The sequence below is a fragment of the Pinus tabuliformis genome, chromosome 6, assembly GCF_031772625.1.
Source record: "Pinus tabuliformis cultivar Carrire ecotype Pingquan chromosome 6, CPIR1, whole genome shotgun sequence".
In the NCBI taxonomy this organism is placed as follows: domain Eukaryota; kingdom Viridiplantae; phylum Streptophyta; class Pinopsida; order Pinales; family Pinaceae; genus Pinus; species Pinus tabuliformis.
Window position 1 is genome coordinate 2072431216 of NC_142292.1, and position 15840 is coordinate 2072447055.

A 15840-nucleotide genomic window follows, 5' to 3' on the forward strand; every position below is an offset into this window, starting at 1 on the left:
ATAATAGCTTGTTGTGGCTACTCTTGCTAGGGTTTGGAGAGCATTGGAGAAGTCCTAGCTTGTGATAAACTTGAAAGAATTATATGTACCATCATTTGATAGGCTATTAGTATGTACCTATAACTTCATCTTATTGATATCTGAAGAACTCTTTGTTGTCCAAAATTTTTGTACATGCAAATCTGATTTTCAACCTATGTTTTCATGATGATTGAATAGTTTGCATTGATGGTTATGCATGTTGATTTTACATAACAATGAACAGATTTTGGTAAGTGATTTGACAATCATATTGAAGCCAATTACATAGATTTATGGTTGTAATATCTCTACAATAATAAGTAAATTTCAAATTCTTCTAATGTTGGGAACTGTGCCCTAAGGGTTGGAAAACATTTCTCTTCAATTGCATCTTTTTAGTTCATTTTCTTGAGCTGCCTTGTGTATTTGGTTGAACAAAAGTAATATATACTAGTATAATTAAAATTTGAGATACATCCCTAGGTGTAAAAGTTCACAAAAAATGGATTTGGGAAACTTCAAGGTTGGGGTGGAATTTATTTAGTTGCATTAAAAACTATTTTCAAAAAATTTCCAACATATAAATAGAGGAGATTGGATTTTTATTAACAATTACATTGTATCTCGGAGATCAATCATTGGGGTGATGATAACTATTTGGAGAATCTTGGAAGATCATGTATTTCTCTTGTAAGGAGGATTAGTGTTTGCCGGATGCTAGCGCTAGGGATTCCCAAGTTGTGAAATGCAAGTGTTCAATGTTGTAGCGCGTGGGATGCAAGAATGTGAATTTCTTTGAAAACTTGTGTGATATAACTAGGGGATCTAAGGTTTAAGAGCTGGTATGATGTTGGATTGTTTATTGGCTTGTAGAGCTTGGTGGGATGCCTTGCTTGGTCTTTTTATTGTTGTTAAGAGTTTGAAAAGAGTGTGGATACCCTAAGTAGGGTTTGGGATGCATTGAAAACTCTTTGCCTAAATTACATAAAAGGACTTGTTGCACCAACTTGGGATGCATTAAGGTATTGTACTTTAACATCATTATCGTGATAATATGAAGTACACTATTGGTATCCTAAATTTGAATTGTAGATTCATTTACAGATATGGTTTTCATGTGTTTTAACATGTTTCAGGGTTGTTTTAATACATTGAGTGATTGGGACAATGTGAAATGTTCAGTGATCTGGCATGTCTTTTGATGAGACTTAAAATCTGAAACGTTGTGATATTTCCATTGTTAATGAAATGATTTTTAAATTTATGTATTGAGATAAACCCTGTCCTAAGGGTTGTTGAAATGATATATACTTGAAGTCTTCGTAGTGTTTACTTCTTGCATTTGGCTAGATTTAAGTTTCTTGTAGGGCACTAAAGCTGACAACTGTATGAAATAGATCTGTCGCCTCTTAGAAATGAGGAAAATTTTCAGATGAACATATTTTCAAAATTTCTACATACTCACCTACTACACTAATGCAATAACTCCATGAACATAATCATTCATCAAGTTTTCATATTAATTGTAAAATAAAGAAATTTTCATATTTTTTGTGCAATTAATTCTTAAGCCGTTGTTAATATCTTCATTTGCTAAAACAATCATGTTGGTTCCTTGCCTTGTGTGGAAGTTTCTTAAACTACTAGCATACCACTACAGAATCCTTCATATGCAATGATATATCATGTTTGTTCCACATAAGATTTATCTTGAAAGTTACTTTGTCATTATGAACTTGCTCTTCTAAATCATGTTTGAATACACGCAAATTCAATGATCTCTTGCTGTTCCAAGGAATAAAAAATCTAGCCCCACTGCAAGTACAAAGCATTGTCAAAAGGGACTCGCTGTTAATGTACCACTGGAGTATCAATAGCATTAGTATGTCATTAAATTTTGAGAAATTACTTGCTATTATGACTGCCTTTTTACCACATACTTTGAGTGTCCTCATCTCAGCATTAGCTAAAACATAAACCATTGTTTTCGGAGGCACTATTCTTAATTCTGAATATTTCCATTACTGATTACTTAATATGATTTTGTGTAGCTTCACAGATATTTTTTTCTTATCTATATTGCATAAATATTTTGATTCATACTTCATCATGATCCTTGTAAAACATTCTACTAGATTCCTCGACATGTTTAATAGGCTGTAATCGATTTGTATAGATACCACTGTTAGCAAGACCATATAGGCATCAAACTTGGGCCTTCAACTCTATCATGTTTGCTTATAGATACTTCTGATATTAACTAATCATAATTAATTTCTTGTTTCAGATCGCCAGCCAGTCAAACGTAATTGTTGCAAACTTTCAATGGTAATATTTCAGATGCTTGTAGCAAGAATCTGGCATTCATGTATGTACTTTTCAGCAGGTCTACAGAGTCGGTTTGTTCAAGAAAACTTGTCTTTGTCCGTCTTGAAAGTCCATGCCGACATTTGCAAGTTAATTCACAATATTCTCGTCTTATTTGCTGATCGTAGATACTTATTAAGGGATTGTTATATGTTTTACATTTTTTTATTGATTAAAAAGGTAGTAACATTTTTTATATTATTTATCTAGTTTATGCCTTCTCTTTTATTTCCACCATTAAGCTCTAGACCCGTTTCATCTTTGACCCTGCTTCATGATGCATTTGATGACCTTCAATATGATCACATTGAATATGGAAAAAAAAAAGAGCAAAAAACTATATTACTTGTTTCTTAGGAGTACTAAAGCTTGTACATGAACTACTTGTATAGTGGTAAGTTTGCATATCCATTTTATTGTTATACATTTTTTGCCTTTTGCTCTGAGGAGATAATGTCATGTTTAGGGCTTTTATTTTTCAAAAATAGTCTTTAAATGATCAAATATCGATATCAGTTTTCAAATTAAGAAGCTCAGGTTATACGTCATCTGGTTCTTTAGTTCTTTTCATTTTCCTTCGTGTCGTGCTCAAGCATTTGGAAAAATTAATTGAGCATTAAGTTGGATATAATCATGTTGATCAAATACCAAGGGGATAAGAGTACAAATAAGAATAACAATAGAGGTGCTGTCTGCTACAGTTGAAGGTTGCTGGTATATTATAAATTTATGAACCTAAGAGGGATCTTATTGCCGTTCCAATTAGAAAGATAGACCAGATAGATAAAAAAACAGCCAACCCAATTGAAGAACTTGCCATTGCCATTCCCACACCTTCACAACTTTATATGTAACTGTTATCACAGTTCTTTTATCCTCAAAATTTGCCATTGCTATTGCCACACCTTGACAACTTCATATTTCCTTTATCCTCCAAAATTAATACCTAAGAGTTGGTGCAGACCTCCCAAGCCACAGTGAGAATGTGGATGTCTAATAGCTACTCAGCTCAAAATAAAAGTTCATACAACAACTCTGCCAAACATTATCATACATATATCCTCCACATGAAGGTCTGTGTGATCAGATTAAAGAAACATGCAATAGAGTCGCCAAATGAACATATTTTGTAAGATTCATACTTACCTTGATATATGTACTTCACTGCAAAGCATGGATAGAACAACACCTGAGCTTTTACCAACTGTTGTCCCTGAAAAATGGCTTCTGTTAAACTCACATGTTTCATGTTACCTGCTTCTGATTTCCTGCTCATCATGTGACCCAAAGGATGGCAACTTCGCTCCTGCCTTCTGATATCTTCATGGTTTTCTTTCTGTTATATTGTTGTTTGTCAAACTACTGCTAAAAACAGAGTGGCTGAGCCCATATTCACTTGTGCTGCCAACAGTGTAGTCATCAGTACCATATTCTTGATTTCCAAAAGCCATCATACGAATTCTCCTGATGAATGCAGAGTGGTCTGCAGAGTATTCAGCACTATGGCCAGGTTTAACCCCATTGCTCAGGTCATAGTGACCACCGTCAGCTTCCAGTGCACGTGCCACCTGAACAAAATAAATATTTGTGAGGCCAGCCATCATATTAATGCAAATAAATAGATCTACAATCATAACATTCATACCCAATCTGACCTACTACTCACCTGTCTCATACAAGGCCGCCTTTGAGCAGAATGACGGACACATGCTGCTGCAGCCTGCAGCATACGGAACATCTCATCCTGATCATAATTGTTCTGAAGCTTTGGGTCAGCTAGACCATCCAAGTTTCTATATTCTAGTGCATGATTCAGCAGAGGTCGAGCCTGTAAAATTCACAGTTTTAACATTATTCTAAAATAATGTCACTTATATGGAAAGCAAATAAATTCCCATACTAAAAAGCGTTAAAGTGCTTCAAATGGATTCATAGCATAGCATCAAACAATAAGCTATGTGAGTCCTTTCAAAATTACCCTATTTTGATATTGCAGGTCCTCTTATCTTATCATTGGTAAACTAATCAGTTTTTTTTAATTCTTTTATACCAGATCTGATTTATTTTACTTCAACAATTTATTAAAAACCCAGAAAATATTTATCTCAAATATTTCTGAAATTGTTGATAAAATAAACACACTAGTATATTAACTTAGAAAATAAAATGCAGCGGAAATAAAATGGGAAATCAATCACACTACAACAGCAAATTTGTGCCCAACACAATCTTCCTTCATATTAAATTTCTCAAGAAAATTTGGGCCTAGACCCACAGAGAATACACAGAAAAATACAACTGTTGGGAACCTGGAACTTGGCTCCACTGGGAAAAATCAGCCTCAAGGAAACCAACCATCGGAAATTGGCACTATTGAAACAACTCGACCTCTAGAGAAGTTTAGCCTCTGTCACCAGCAATTTTGGCCCCTCTTTTCCCTCATGCGGCCCATGCGTGTTGGAAACACTAGGAGGGGGGTGAATCAGTATTTCATTTCAATTAGTTAATTTTAACTTTACAAAGTGTTAATTATCATTAGCATTAGATTAAAACATAAATCAGCAACACCATTCAACAATGCACAAACATCAAATACAGTACCCAAGATTTTTAGGTGGAAACCCTCCCAGGAGAAAAACCACTGAATGCTTTTAATACAGTTCTTTAAGAATTACATCAATAGGAAGCTCCAACTTCCAAGATTCTCCAGCAACTACTGGATGGAGGCTCCAACCTTCTGAATTGTCAGCTCCAACTGAAAGGATGCTTTGACACCCTGATTTAACAGCTCCAACTAGAAAGACGCTCCAATGCCTTGCTTTTATCAGCTCCAACTAAAAGGATGCTCCAACACCTTGTACAGGCTCCAACATGCCCTAGCACCACCCTATCTCCCCGAGGATAAAAGATAGAAGAATGAGATAGATTGTTTTGGATCCACTGCTCAGCCATTTCTATCAATACAACTATTGTATTGTCTCTGCTTTTGTCATGTCACTTTCACAATAAATGTTGCTGCTGTCAAGGTCATCACTAGCTATATAAACTTTCACTGCTCAAAAGATCAAATCCTAGCAACATCAATAACTCTGACAAGTACAACCCCTATACACAAGACTCTGTTAAAGCCTGGCATCTTTAGTTCAGGCAGAAACCCTTAGATCTGCCCAATATATCAATAGCACGTCTAACTCTGACTCAGCAACAATCCAACTTCTTCTCTGCCCAACAAAAGGATGTTGTTGTCAAAAATATCTTTACAATGCAAACCCAATCTCTGCCAAACCCTTGTAGTATCCCAAATTAACAACATGCAAGTGAACTGGCAGCTAGTCTTGCAAAGTCATTGTTACAATTAATAGTATATTCATTTAGACATACATCAAGAGCTGCATATTTAGTATCTCAAATATGTATTCAAACACACTCAGCCATACATGAGGTCATACTGATAACCACACTTAGCCATATAAACATTAACAACAACAGCTTTAATCTAATATATTATCGTCCTCAACAATATACTCATGAAATAATAGTAGCAAAGGCTACTAAGCTATAGCTCCAAAAGGTCCCATTCCCTGCAATACAAACTCAACTAAAGGCTTTTGGTATTTGTACTGAATAACATGTCCTACAAAAACTCTTGCAACACTTTTACCACTGGGCTCACATTAAATGCACGGACAGCACTTCCAACATGACCAAAAGTGGAATTGGCAGTTTTCCCATGCATCCATACATCGATGTCTCACGTGGCTATGTTGCATGGTCTATGTATACTATGTCAACAGTGAGTGGTCTCTGCGATATAGTTCAATCACTAAATACTCAATATCATATTGCTACCTATGTAGACATATACCAGCTAATCATGAGATAGTCAGTTATATATTTTCCTTCACAAACAAAGGTCCAACGTGTCAATATGCATGTCAGGCTGATTCATCCATGTTGACCCTACATCTCATATGTTGTGATTTAGTGCCAAATATAATAGTGCTCCGCCAATTCAAATTACAGTGTCAACAGTGTTGTTGTTCGAGTGGCACATCATCCAGCTTCTGCTACATATAATGCTAAAAGAGCTAGATACTTCAGACGAACTTCTCAGAGTTTTTATGATCATTTCTTATTTAAGCAAAACACAGGAGCATCCTTATTCATCTTGCCAGCACCATTGCATTGCTTCACTTTAGATACAGGAAGCCGCATGATCAGATTATTAATGCATTAACACAACACGTAACTCAGCTCAAATATATTTGGTATCAATGCACACTGTGTCAGCTCTAAAACGCACTTTGTCTCTAGTCGATCACCAATTCAGGTCGATTTGACATATTGAAGGCTCCAATCGTCCAGGCTATTGCATTACTTAGAGCTCAGATACATTCTCATACTATGTCTAACTGTTGGTCTAACCATCAAAGGCATACACGGAACAAGATATCATAAATTTGGAAATAAATCAAACAGAACAGTCTTCAAGCCACTCCTTTAATGTAGTTCCAAATCAGCTTTATGCATTCAATATAAGTCGGATCTTTGTAGACTAGAGTCACAACTTCACCTTGGATGGCTTCAGAAACACATCAGTAACATGATCTCAGCCCAAAAGCCTTGTGACTTGACCCCTGCTCCAGATATGTGTTCTGCTCCCGGCCTCAGACAATAATTGCTTGAGATCTGCCAACAAAAAAGCCAATACCCAAAAGCCTTGTGACTTGACCCCTGCTCCAGATATGTGTTCTGCTCCCGGCCTCAGACAATAATTGCTTGAGATCTGCCAACAAAAAAGCCAATACCCAAAAAAAAAAAAACTTTCCAAACTCGACCTCCTTCTCAGCTAGGCATGACTACATAGGGGCCGCAGAAGATTCATGAAAAATTAGCATTAATTTGATATTTTTTGAGGGCAGACGAGACCCCTTTTTATAGAGGTAGTGGAGGCTTCTAGGAGGGGATCAACTTGATCAAGAATTATGGATCCAACCATCCAAAAACAAAATTCCAATTTCCATTTGAAAATATTTTTGGAGCCAAAAATCACTTTCCCTATGAGGCCAACTTAACCTCCTTTACAAGCCAAATTAATCTCCAAAAATTTAATTAATTTCTTCAATAATAACAATCCTTCTTTGCCAGCTGATTTGGGTTAGGAACATTGTTATTTTGAGCACTGATAAGACCCTCATGATTTAATCAATTATTTAGCCAATCATTAAGTTTCTTTCATCATCTCACTTTGGGGACTTTGACCACACTTTCAGGGCACAAATTTTGATCAGGTATATTTCCCCAGCCGTGGGGAGTTGTGAGGTGTGCCACGTACCATTTAAATCGGCATGACAAGGGCCATCAAATGAAGATGGTCTTGCTTGCAAAAACACTGAGCTGCTCATCCTAATTCTTCATCAAAAATGGGGCATCATGACCATGCCGCAAGAGCTTCTCGTCCTTCTAGGGCTTCTTGAGTTGTGGAGCTTCCAATCAATGCTTCCTTAGACAAATATTAAAAACATTCAAAGCTTGATGTTGGCATCAATGACAACACCATTCAACACTACGAACCTGAGAAATTCGGCCTCTAGATATTTCGGTCCTCCTCCAGTAATTCAGCCCTCTTTTTCATTTGACTCAACCTCTATCTTTCCTAGCTTCAACTTCCCTGGAATTTATCCCGAAATTCCCTAGCACAATGATTTTCCTCACTTCTCTTCAATCTAATCAAGCCTCTCGCTCTTGAGAAAATCACTCCCTCAACATTGTGTGTCTTCACCTCTCCCTTTGGCTTATTTTATAATTTCATTAAGCCAAAATCCCCAACCCTAATCTCCTAAGTGTTCAATGGCTAGGATTAAATCCTAAGCCTCATTTGAGATCAATGGCTGAGATTATATATAATTTTATTATTTATCCTTAGAACTTTGGCCTAATAGTCCACAATAATTAATTAAATTAATTATTGTGCTCTTCTTCCTTAAGAAAGAAATCATATAATCACCTACTCTAGCAAGAAAGCACCTAAAGAGACAATCAAATATCTTCTACATGCTAAGCCACCAAGCTAATGTAGAAGACCTTCTGAGGCTACAAAATCAACACTCCCTCCTAACAAGGAAGGTATTTTCCACCACCCCTAGCTTGTCTCTGTAAAACACAAACATTCCCTTCACTAGAGGCTTGGTGAGAATATCTACTACCTACTACTCGATGGAGATGTACTGCAATCTCAAAACACTTCTCTGGACCCTGTCTCTGATGAAGTGGTATCTGATCTCTGTATGCATGGACCCATCATGAAATACTGGATTCTCATATAGCTTGATGCAACTTTGATTTCCACAATGAATCATAGTGGGCCTTGTTACCACACAATCTAGCAAGGCCCTAAGGAATGGAAACCTAAGAGACAACTACTAGACTAAGTGACAACAACGGGACAATGATCCACTATCACCTTAGTCAAGGTCCCCTAGTTTTTACAGACTTTCACCAATGGGAGGAGTCCTGATAGGAAGGGAATCACTTAGGATAAATAGATCAATCATTTAGGTGTGAAGTGATTCCACAAAACCCATTCAAGGAGAGACACAATAATGGTTCGATGCTTCAAGAAAGCTAAAAGTTGTCCAAGAAAAGCTTTGAGATGAAGAGATCAAGACCTAGGGTTTTAGATATGAGGATGGTAATCAGTGTTCCTAAGGTCAAGACTCTAGGAGATGAGGTAGGACCTCTCAAAAAAGATCTATGTGATTATTTTAATACTTCTAAATACTCTTTGCTTTCTTTGAGAGACCTAAGAAAGAGTTGCGCTAGACCTAGGGTTTTATGAATAATCGTGGGAAGAAATGCCTCCAAGGTACTCACTAGGTCTAGGCAAGGGAGAAGAAAGGGTTTCTTATGATTTATTCCACCAAGTACAAGGCTCATACAACCCTCAAGAAAACCACCTATGGAAATACAAACTAGGTTTCCCTTCTAGGGCACACCTAGGGCACAAGAATTTATGGATGGATCACCATGAGAAATCAACCAAAATTGCATATCCTTTGGACCAAACCTCAAAGAAGAATCTTGTCCCAACAGATCCCAAAATTCACCCTCCAATGGATTTTGTTTGATGCCCTAGCTAGCCATCCTAGAAAATAGGGGTCAAAAATTTAAAGAGGAGAAAAGATGGAGAAAAGAGAAGTTGATCACCAAACTTCTTGGACCAGTGCCTAGTCCTTTGGGCTATGAGTCTAAGATGATTCAAAATAGGCCAAAACCTTTAACATTTACCCGCTCAAGCTTTATGGAGTTTCATATAAGAAAGACAAAATTTCATCCATTAGGTAGTAGGAACATTCATCATTTGTCATGCAATGAGTAACATATGCAATTGCCAACCAAATAGCTTTCCAAAATGATATTCAACAAATTAGGGCACAAGAGCATTAACTAGTTGCAACAATTCCATACATTAGACATTATTCCAAGAAAAATATTCAACAAGAAGCACTTACAAGATGACAATATGATATATCCAACCACAAATCATGAAGTAGCTCCAAAGAAGATCGAAAATTTCAGCTCCAAATGTCAAAATGCATCAAAGAATCTCCAATAGTCTCCAAAGAAAAAGTGTGAGTTCTTTTACAAGAAAAGAATCCAAGTGATGATGATGATTTCTCACAAATGAGACTCACTTCTATTTATATCAGTCTCTCTAAATCAAATTAGCCTAATGAACCCCTAAAATTATAAACTAATGTGCTAAAATAAGTGTTGGTCACAAGCCGACCAAGTAGCTATCACAAGTTATGAATTAACAATCCATATGCAAGCTGAAATGATGACATCATTATGATGTAGGGTCATTGGAAGGCCATGTTGATGTTAGTTTTTGTAGCATTGGATGGTGTTCAAGTCTCAAAACTTTGTGGAGAGGCTAAAACACAGGAGTTCTCCAAAACCCAAAAATCGTTTTTCGAAATTCCACCTAGAGATGGCTCAATTAAATTAATTGACCATAATTAAAAATCTCCCAAGTCTAACTTAGGAAATGGTTAAATAATAGTAATTGATTGAGAAAGGTGAGAATTCTCTAGAAACTCACACAGATCGACTTGGAGATGATCTCAACCATCGATTAAGTTTTAATCGTGGCCGTTGGAGTCCCAACTGGAGATTATAAGAAGAGGTTGATGGGTAGATGGAGAAACACATTAGGAGAACGAGTTTCCTTGGGCAGATCGATTTTCCAAAGAGCAACATTTTGTCGAAAGAGTTCAAGCTAGAGAGGGGACGCAAAGACAGATAAGGGAAGAGACAGTGAGTCTGGAAGAAGTTTTCCAATTCCGAAGAGGCAGCAGTAGAAGGGTTGCATTTCCCAGAGGTTGTGCAGATCCAGTGCATATAGCTTCAGAGGGAGACTCATTTTGCTTAGAGGAAGAGTGATTCAGTTGCAATTGGTCCGGAAAATCTCCAAGAGGCCAAGCGAGTCACTTCCAGAGGTAGAATCAGCCAGTATGTCATCTTTCCAGCAATTCTGGGGCATAGCAAGTTAGAGCCTGTGCAAGCACTGCACAGAGGCTCACGCAGAGGTTGTACAAACAACTAGATTTGCCAATTGTCGGAGCTAGATCAAGCGTGGTATTGAGGTATTTGCCTCACAGATATTTTGGCCAGATTATTTCGCTGATTGGATTGGCAATTGGGCATCCAGAGATTGCACTCGGGATTTCTCACTACTACTTCATAATAAAACCCTCAGATATTGCACCGGCTTTCCCGCATTGGGTTTTTCTGGGGACAATTGTCCAAGAATAATTGTGTCATTTTTGTGTGTGTGCTAGTCTTTTCTCAGTTTCCAGTTTATTTTTTACAAAGTTTTATTTGTGAAGAAATTGCAATGTGATTAATTCGATATTAATAAGAAAATTAATAAATGGTCAATCAGTTAAAAGAATTAATTCCAGTTGCTACATTTCAAGGAATTTTCATATCGTATTAGAGCATAGTTGATAGACAAGAAGCTCAGAGGCGAAGGGAAAAATCTGCAACTCAGAGGCAGTTGCAGAACGAATTTTTCCGAAGGGCTGCGCAGGTTCGACTAGTACAGCCAAGAGTTTCACGCAAGATCACCCAGTATAGCCACGAGAGCGACGCAAGATTTCTCTATACAACCGCGAGGTGCGCGAGTACAAACAGAAAACTCACTAGTGTAGTGTAGGAAAAGGTGAGCAGCTCATAATTTTTTCACATACCAGATTCCTGGTCCGGGCACAAAGGGTTTGCGGCAGTGTGCTAGAGCAGATCCAGTGTCGAGTGGAAGAGAAAGTGCACACACGAGGGAATTTCTCTTAGAGGGTTTCTAGTTTCAAAAATCCAGTATTTCCAGTCGCAATTGGCAGTAGCAGTAGGTAGATTTTCTCACTCCAGGAAGAAGTGTGAACAATAGAGTAGCAACCAAGCAGGAAAGCGAGGAGATTCCTATTTATTTCTTCAATATTTGAGTTTTGCAAATTTTGTAGCTTTCTAGAGATGGCCATATGAGATTTTCCAGAAGAGGCAGTATGAGTTAGCCAGGTTGCAGATTTGGGCAGAAAATTGACTTTTAGTTGCCAGGGATAGGTACCGAAAGAAATACGAGTTGTCTAGTACGAGTTGCAAAGCGAAGAAAAGTCCTAGCCAGGGACAAGGCTCAAAAGGAGATAGTGGAGCACCAGATCCAGGTGGAGATGAAGCTTGATACTTCAACGTGTCAAGATGGGCACGGTCCAACGTAGACGCAACAAGGAGATCAGTTAGATTAGTTCCAGATTGTTGCAGCAAGGTCATCCCTTTGCTACAAGGGCCCATAATATCATAATAGTACGTTCAGACACAACCAGTCATTCAGATGACAACTGCAAATCTAGTTGCAGTTAGTACACATGAGACAGATGCACAGCTAGATGCATTGACACTGGCAAAGAAAATTGCAGTTGCAATTCCAGCCGGCAGATTCCCAGTGCAGAGCTACGCAATCTAGTTTCCGGTACAGGAGGATAGTGTGAGCTGCCAGGAGGGAGTAGAGAGTGTCAGGCCAGAAGTAACTCCACGAATCTCATTGATTTTGCATTACGATAGAACATGGATATATACATGGAGAGGGAGACTAATGGGTTTCATTTCCCAATGTCACTTCGTCTTCCAATTTCGTTTATTTTACTATTATTAATATTTACATGGATTTACCTAATCCCAAAGACTAGGTATCAACATTCCCCCCCTTAATCTGAAGGGATGTTGGTCAGTCCAAGCATCATTTTGAATCTTTCAAAATTTTCCCTTCAAAGCGCTTTGGTGAAGATGTCCGCAATCTGATCATTTGTGGAACAATGTCGTAGGTGGATTGTTTTGGCCTCAACATGATGTCGAATCAGATGGTATTTTGTATTGATGTGCTACGTTCAACCATTGAACTTCGGGTTCTTGGCCAACTTTATTGCATATGTGTTTTCAATCAAAAGAGGAGTTGAATGCACATGCTTCTCTTGCAAATCTTCCAGGATTTTCTTGAGCCACACAATTTCCTTCGTTGCTTTAGCTACTGCCACATATTCCGCCTCAATTGTGGAATCTGCTGTAACTGATAATTTGTGTGACCTTCAAGAGAAAACCCCTGATCCAAGACTCCTAACATAACCTGAAGTAGATACCCCAATTTCTTTATCTCCATCAAAATTTGAATCAGAGTATCCAATCAAGTTGAAGTCACCCACGTGTATACTTGAGTCCAAAATCTTGAGTTCGCTTCAAGTACTTTAGTACTCTTTTAGCAACAGACCAATGACCCTCACAAGGCTTTTGCATAAACCTGGAGAGGATTCCAACAGCAAATGAAATGTCTGGTTTGGTAGTAGTCAGTTAGTTGAGACTTCCTACGAGTTGTTTGTACCAATGTTTTAAAAACTAGAACCGGTGACCGGACTGGTCCACCCAATGAACCCAGTTTCGACTGGAACCAGTCGAACTAGGACTGGTCAGGTCTAAACGAACTGGTTTTAGAAAAATACATTAAATAATTAATTTTTAATGAAACAAAACTATTTTTAAGATTTAAAACCATGATTCCAAGCCAATAAAGACAAAATATGCAAAGTTTTTTTTTTATATACCATGTAAAGGTGAATATATCAAAATGGCACCGAGTGCAATACATATCATCGACAACATAGTAAAATACATAAGCAATGAGGCTCTAAATGGCCTATAAAGTCCAAAAACAATGCTGCAAGCTATGAGGCCATTGGCCTACTACAAGTCTACAGTGTACACATGATCAATCATCAAGTTCATCACCACTACTAGACACAGGATCATCATCAAGACCTACATAGACATCATCTGGTTCAGAGTCTAAGGATGCCTCAGCCTGATCTGCAGCCTCAATAGCAATGCCACCAATAACAAAAGTAGTGGACCTAACGGAAGCACGAGTATGTCGACCTGCACAACTAGTGCCTTCCATTGGTTCTTTGCCTTTCCTTGATGCCGCTACTAATCCTGGTTCTGATGTCACCACCAAATCTGCTTCATCCCCCGCTAATGCCATGTCGATATCAAAATTAGCATCAAACACAGGATCTTCAGTCTCCTCCACCCATTTTGATGTTGGATCAATATCGTCCAACACAATGGGATCTAGATTAGGTGTTTTGTTCATCATTCGGTTCCTCCTTAGTCGAAGGTTGTATTGCACGAAGACAAGATCATTTAACCGTTTTTGTTCCAAACGGTTTCTCTTCTTCGTGTGTATGCGCTCAAAAACAGAGGAATTGCACTCACAACATGAAGCACTGCAAGTTTGGCTAAGGACTCTAATTGCAAACTTTTGCAATTGAGGACACTGGGCACCAAATGACTCCCACCAATGTGCTGCAAAGAAAAAGACATTAATTAGTAACTTAGTTTATAATTTGAATTGTAAATTTGTAAACAATTTTAACTTGAAAAGAAAAACAAATTGGAAATTGGAATTGCTTACCTAGTTGATCCACATCTCTTGCCATCTTTGCCAAAGGTACCACTTGCCATACTGAAAATAGTAAGTCGTCTATGTATTTCCAACTGGTCTGCATGGCTAGGGACCATGCGCTCCAAGCAATCAATCAATTCAGCTCTGACCTCCCCATCCTGCAAATCTCCTAGCCGAGCTTTATAATGATACTTTGGGTTCAAAAAATACCCAGTTGCATGTATAGGACGATGGACTTGATTGTTCCATCTGTTATCAATGATCTCCCATATACGGCCATATTTAGCTAACCTGTCCTTGCAAGCTGCTTGTATCTGCTCCTTTGCCTCATCCATAGCTTCATAAATGTAGCCCATGGCCAATTTTTCCCCATCCACCATCCTTAGCACCTTAACAAGGGGCTCCATAATTTTCACAAGCTCTACAGAGCTTTTCCAAAAATAATTGTCAAACACTTTCTTTTTGGTGTCTTTTCCATCTTGTCTACGAGCCCACCGAGATTCAGTCCATTCATCATAAGAAAACATTTTTTGTAGGTTTTTATGTTGACCATTGAGACATTACAACGTGAGGAAGTGAGTTGCAAATCTCGTAATTGCAGGCCTAACAAGCTCTTTACCCCCAGTGTTTTTCCTCATTAGGTTCAATACCCATGAGTGGTTGTAAATGTATTTTGTAATGCACTTGGCATGCGCTACAGTATTTTTTACCCACTCCACTTTGTCTATGTCCTCAAGCATGAGGTCTATGCAATGTGCAGCACATGGAGTCCAAAATATGGTCCTATATTTGGACTCAAGCATCTTTCCAGCAAGAACATAGTTTGAGGTATTATCGGTGATGACCTGCACGACATTCTGCTCCCAAACTTCCTGGATAATGTCATCCAAAAGCTCAAATAGAAGGGTTGCATCCTTCACCTTATCAGATGCATCAACTGATCTCAAAAACATGGTTCCTTGAGGGCAAGAAATAAGGAAATTAATGATAGTGCGGTTCTTTCCATCGGTCCATCCATCTGACATGATGGAACAACCTGTTTTGAGCCATGAATCTTTATACTCAGCCAAATACTCATCAATGGAAGAAATCTCTTTTTGCAAAAGAGCTCCCCTCAAGTCATGCATACTAGGGCCTTTGAAGCCCTTTCCCACAGCTATAACAGAGTCCCACATAGCTTGGTAATAAGGTGAGTGAGCAAGCATTAAATGGGATATTTGAATCATACCACCATCTAGCAATGTATGATGAGAAGTTTCTTTGCATTGTTTTTTCCAATGTTGATCCAAAGTGGGTTGACGACTTGGCTAGGAGGAAGTGGGATTAGAAGAGGCAATGTTGGCAGAAGATGAGAAATAACTTTGGATGTATGTTCTCTTTGTTCCTTTTGATAGTTGGCCAAAAGAAGGATGAGCATAGTAAAAGGGATCATTGGTAGACGA

General features: G+C 38.1%; 1 protein-coding gene across 1 annotated transcript in view; it reads right to left on the reverse strand.

The window, feature by feature from the left end:
• Nucleotides 1-3084: 3084 nt before the first annotated feature.
• LOC149267539 (proline-rich receptor-like protein kinase PERK10) overlaps nucleotides 3085-15840 on the reverse strand; it is an 83786-nt gene continuing 71030 nt past the window's right edge. Inside the window, exons 7-8 of the mRNA XM_089433336.1 lie at nucleotides 4055-4216; nucleotides 3085-3956 (exon numbers count right to left, since the gene is read on the reverse strand). Of these exons, the coding sequence (XP_089289462.1) occupies nucleotides 3711-3956; nucleotides 4055-4216 (408 nt within the window). The 3' untranslated portion in view covers nucleotides 3085-3710. The remainder of the gene's footprint in view (nucleotides 3957-4054; nucleotides 4217-15840) is intronic.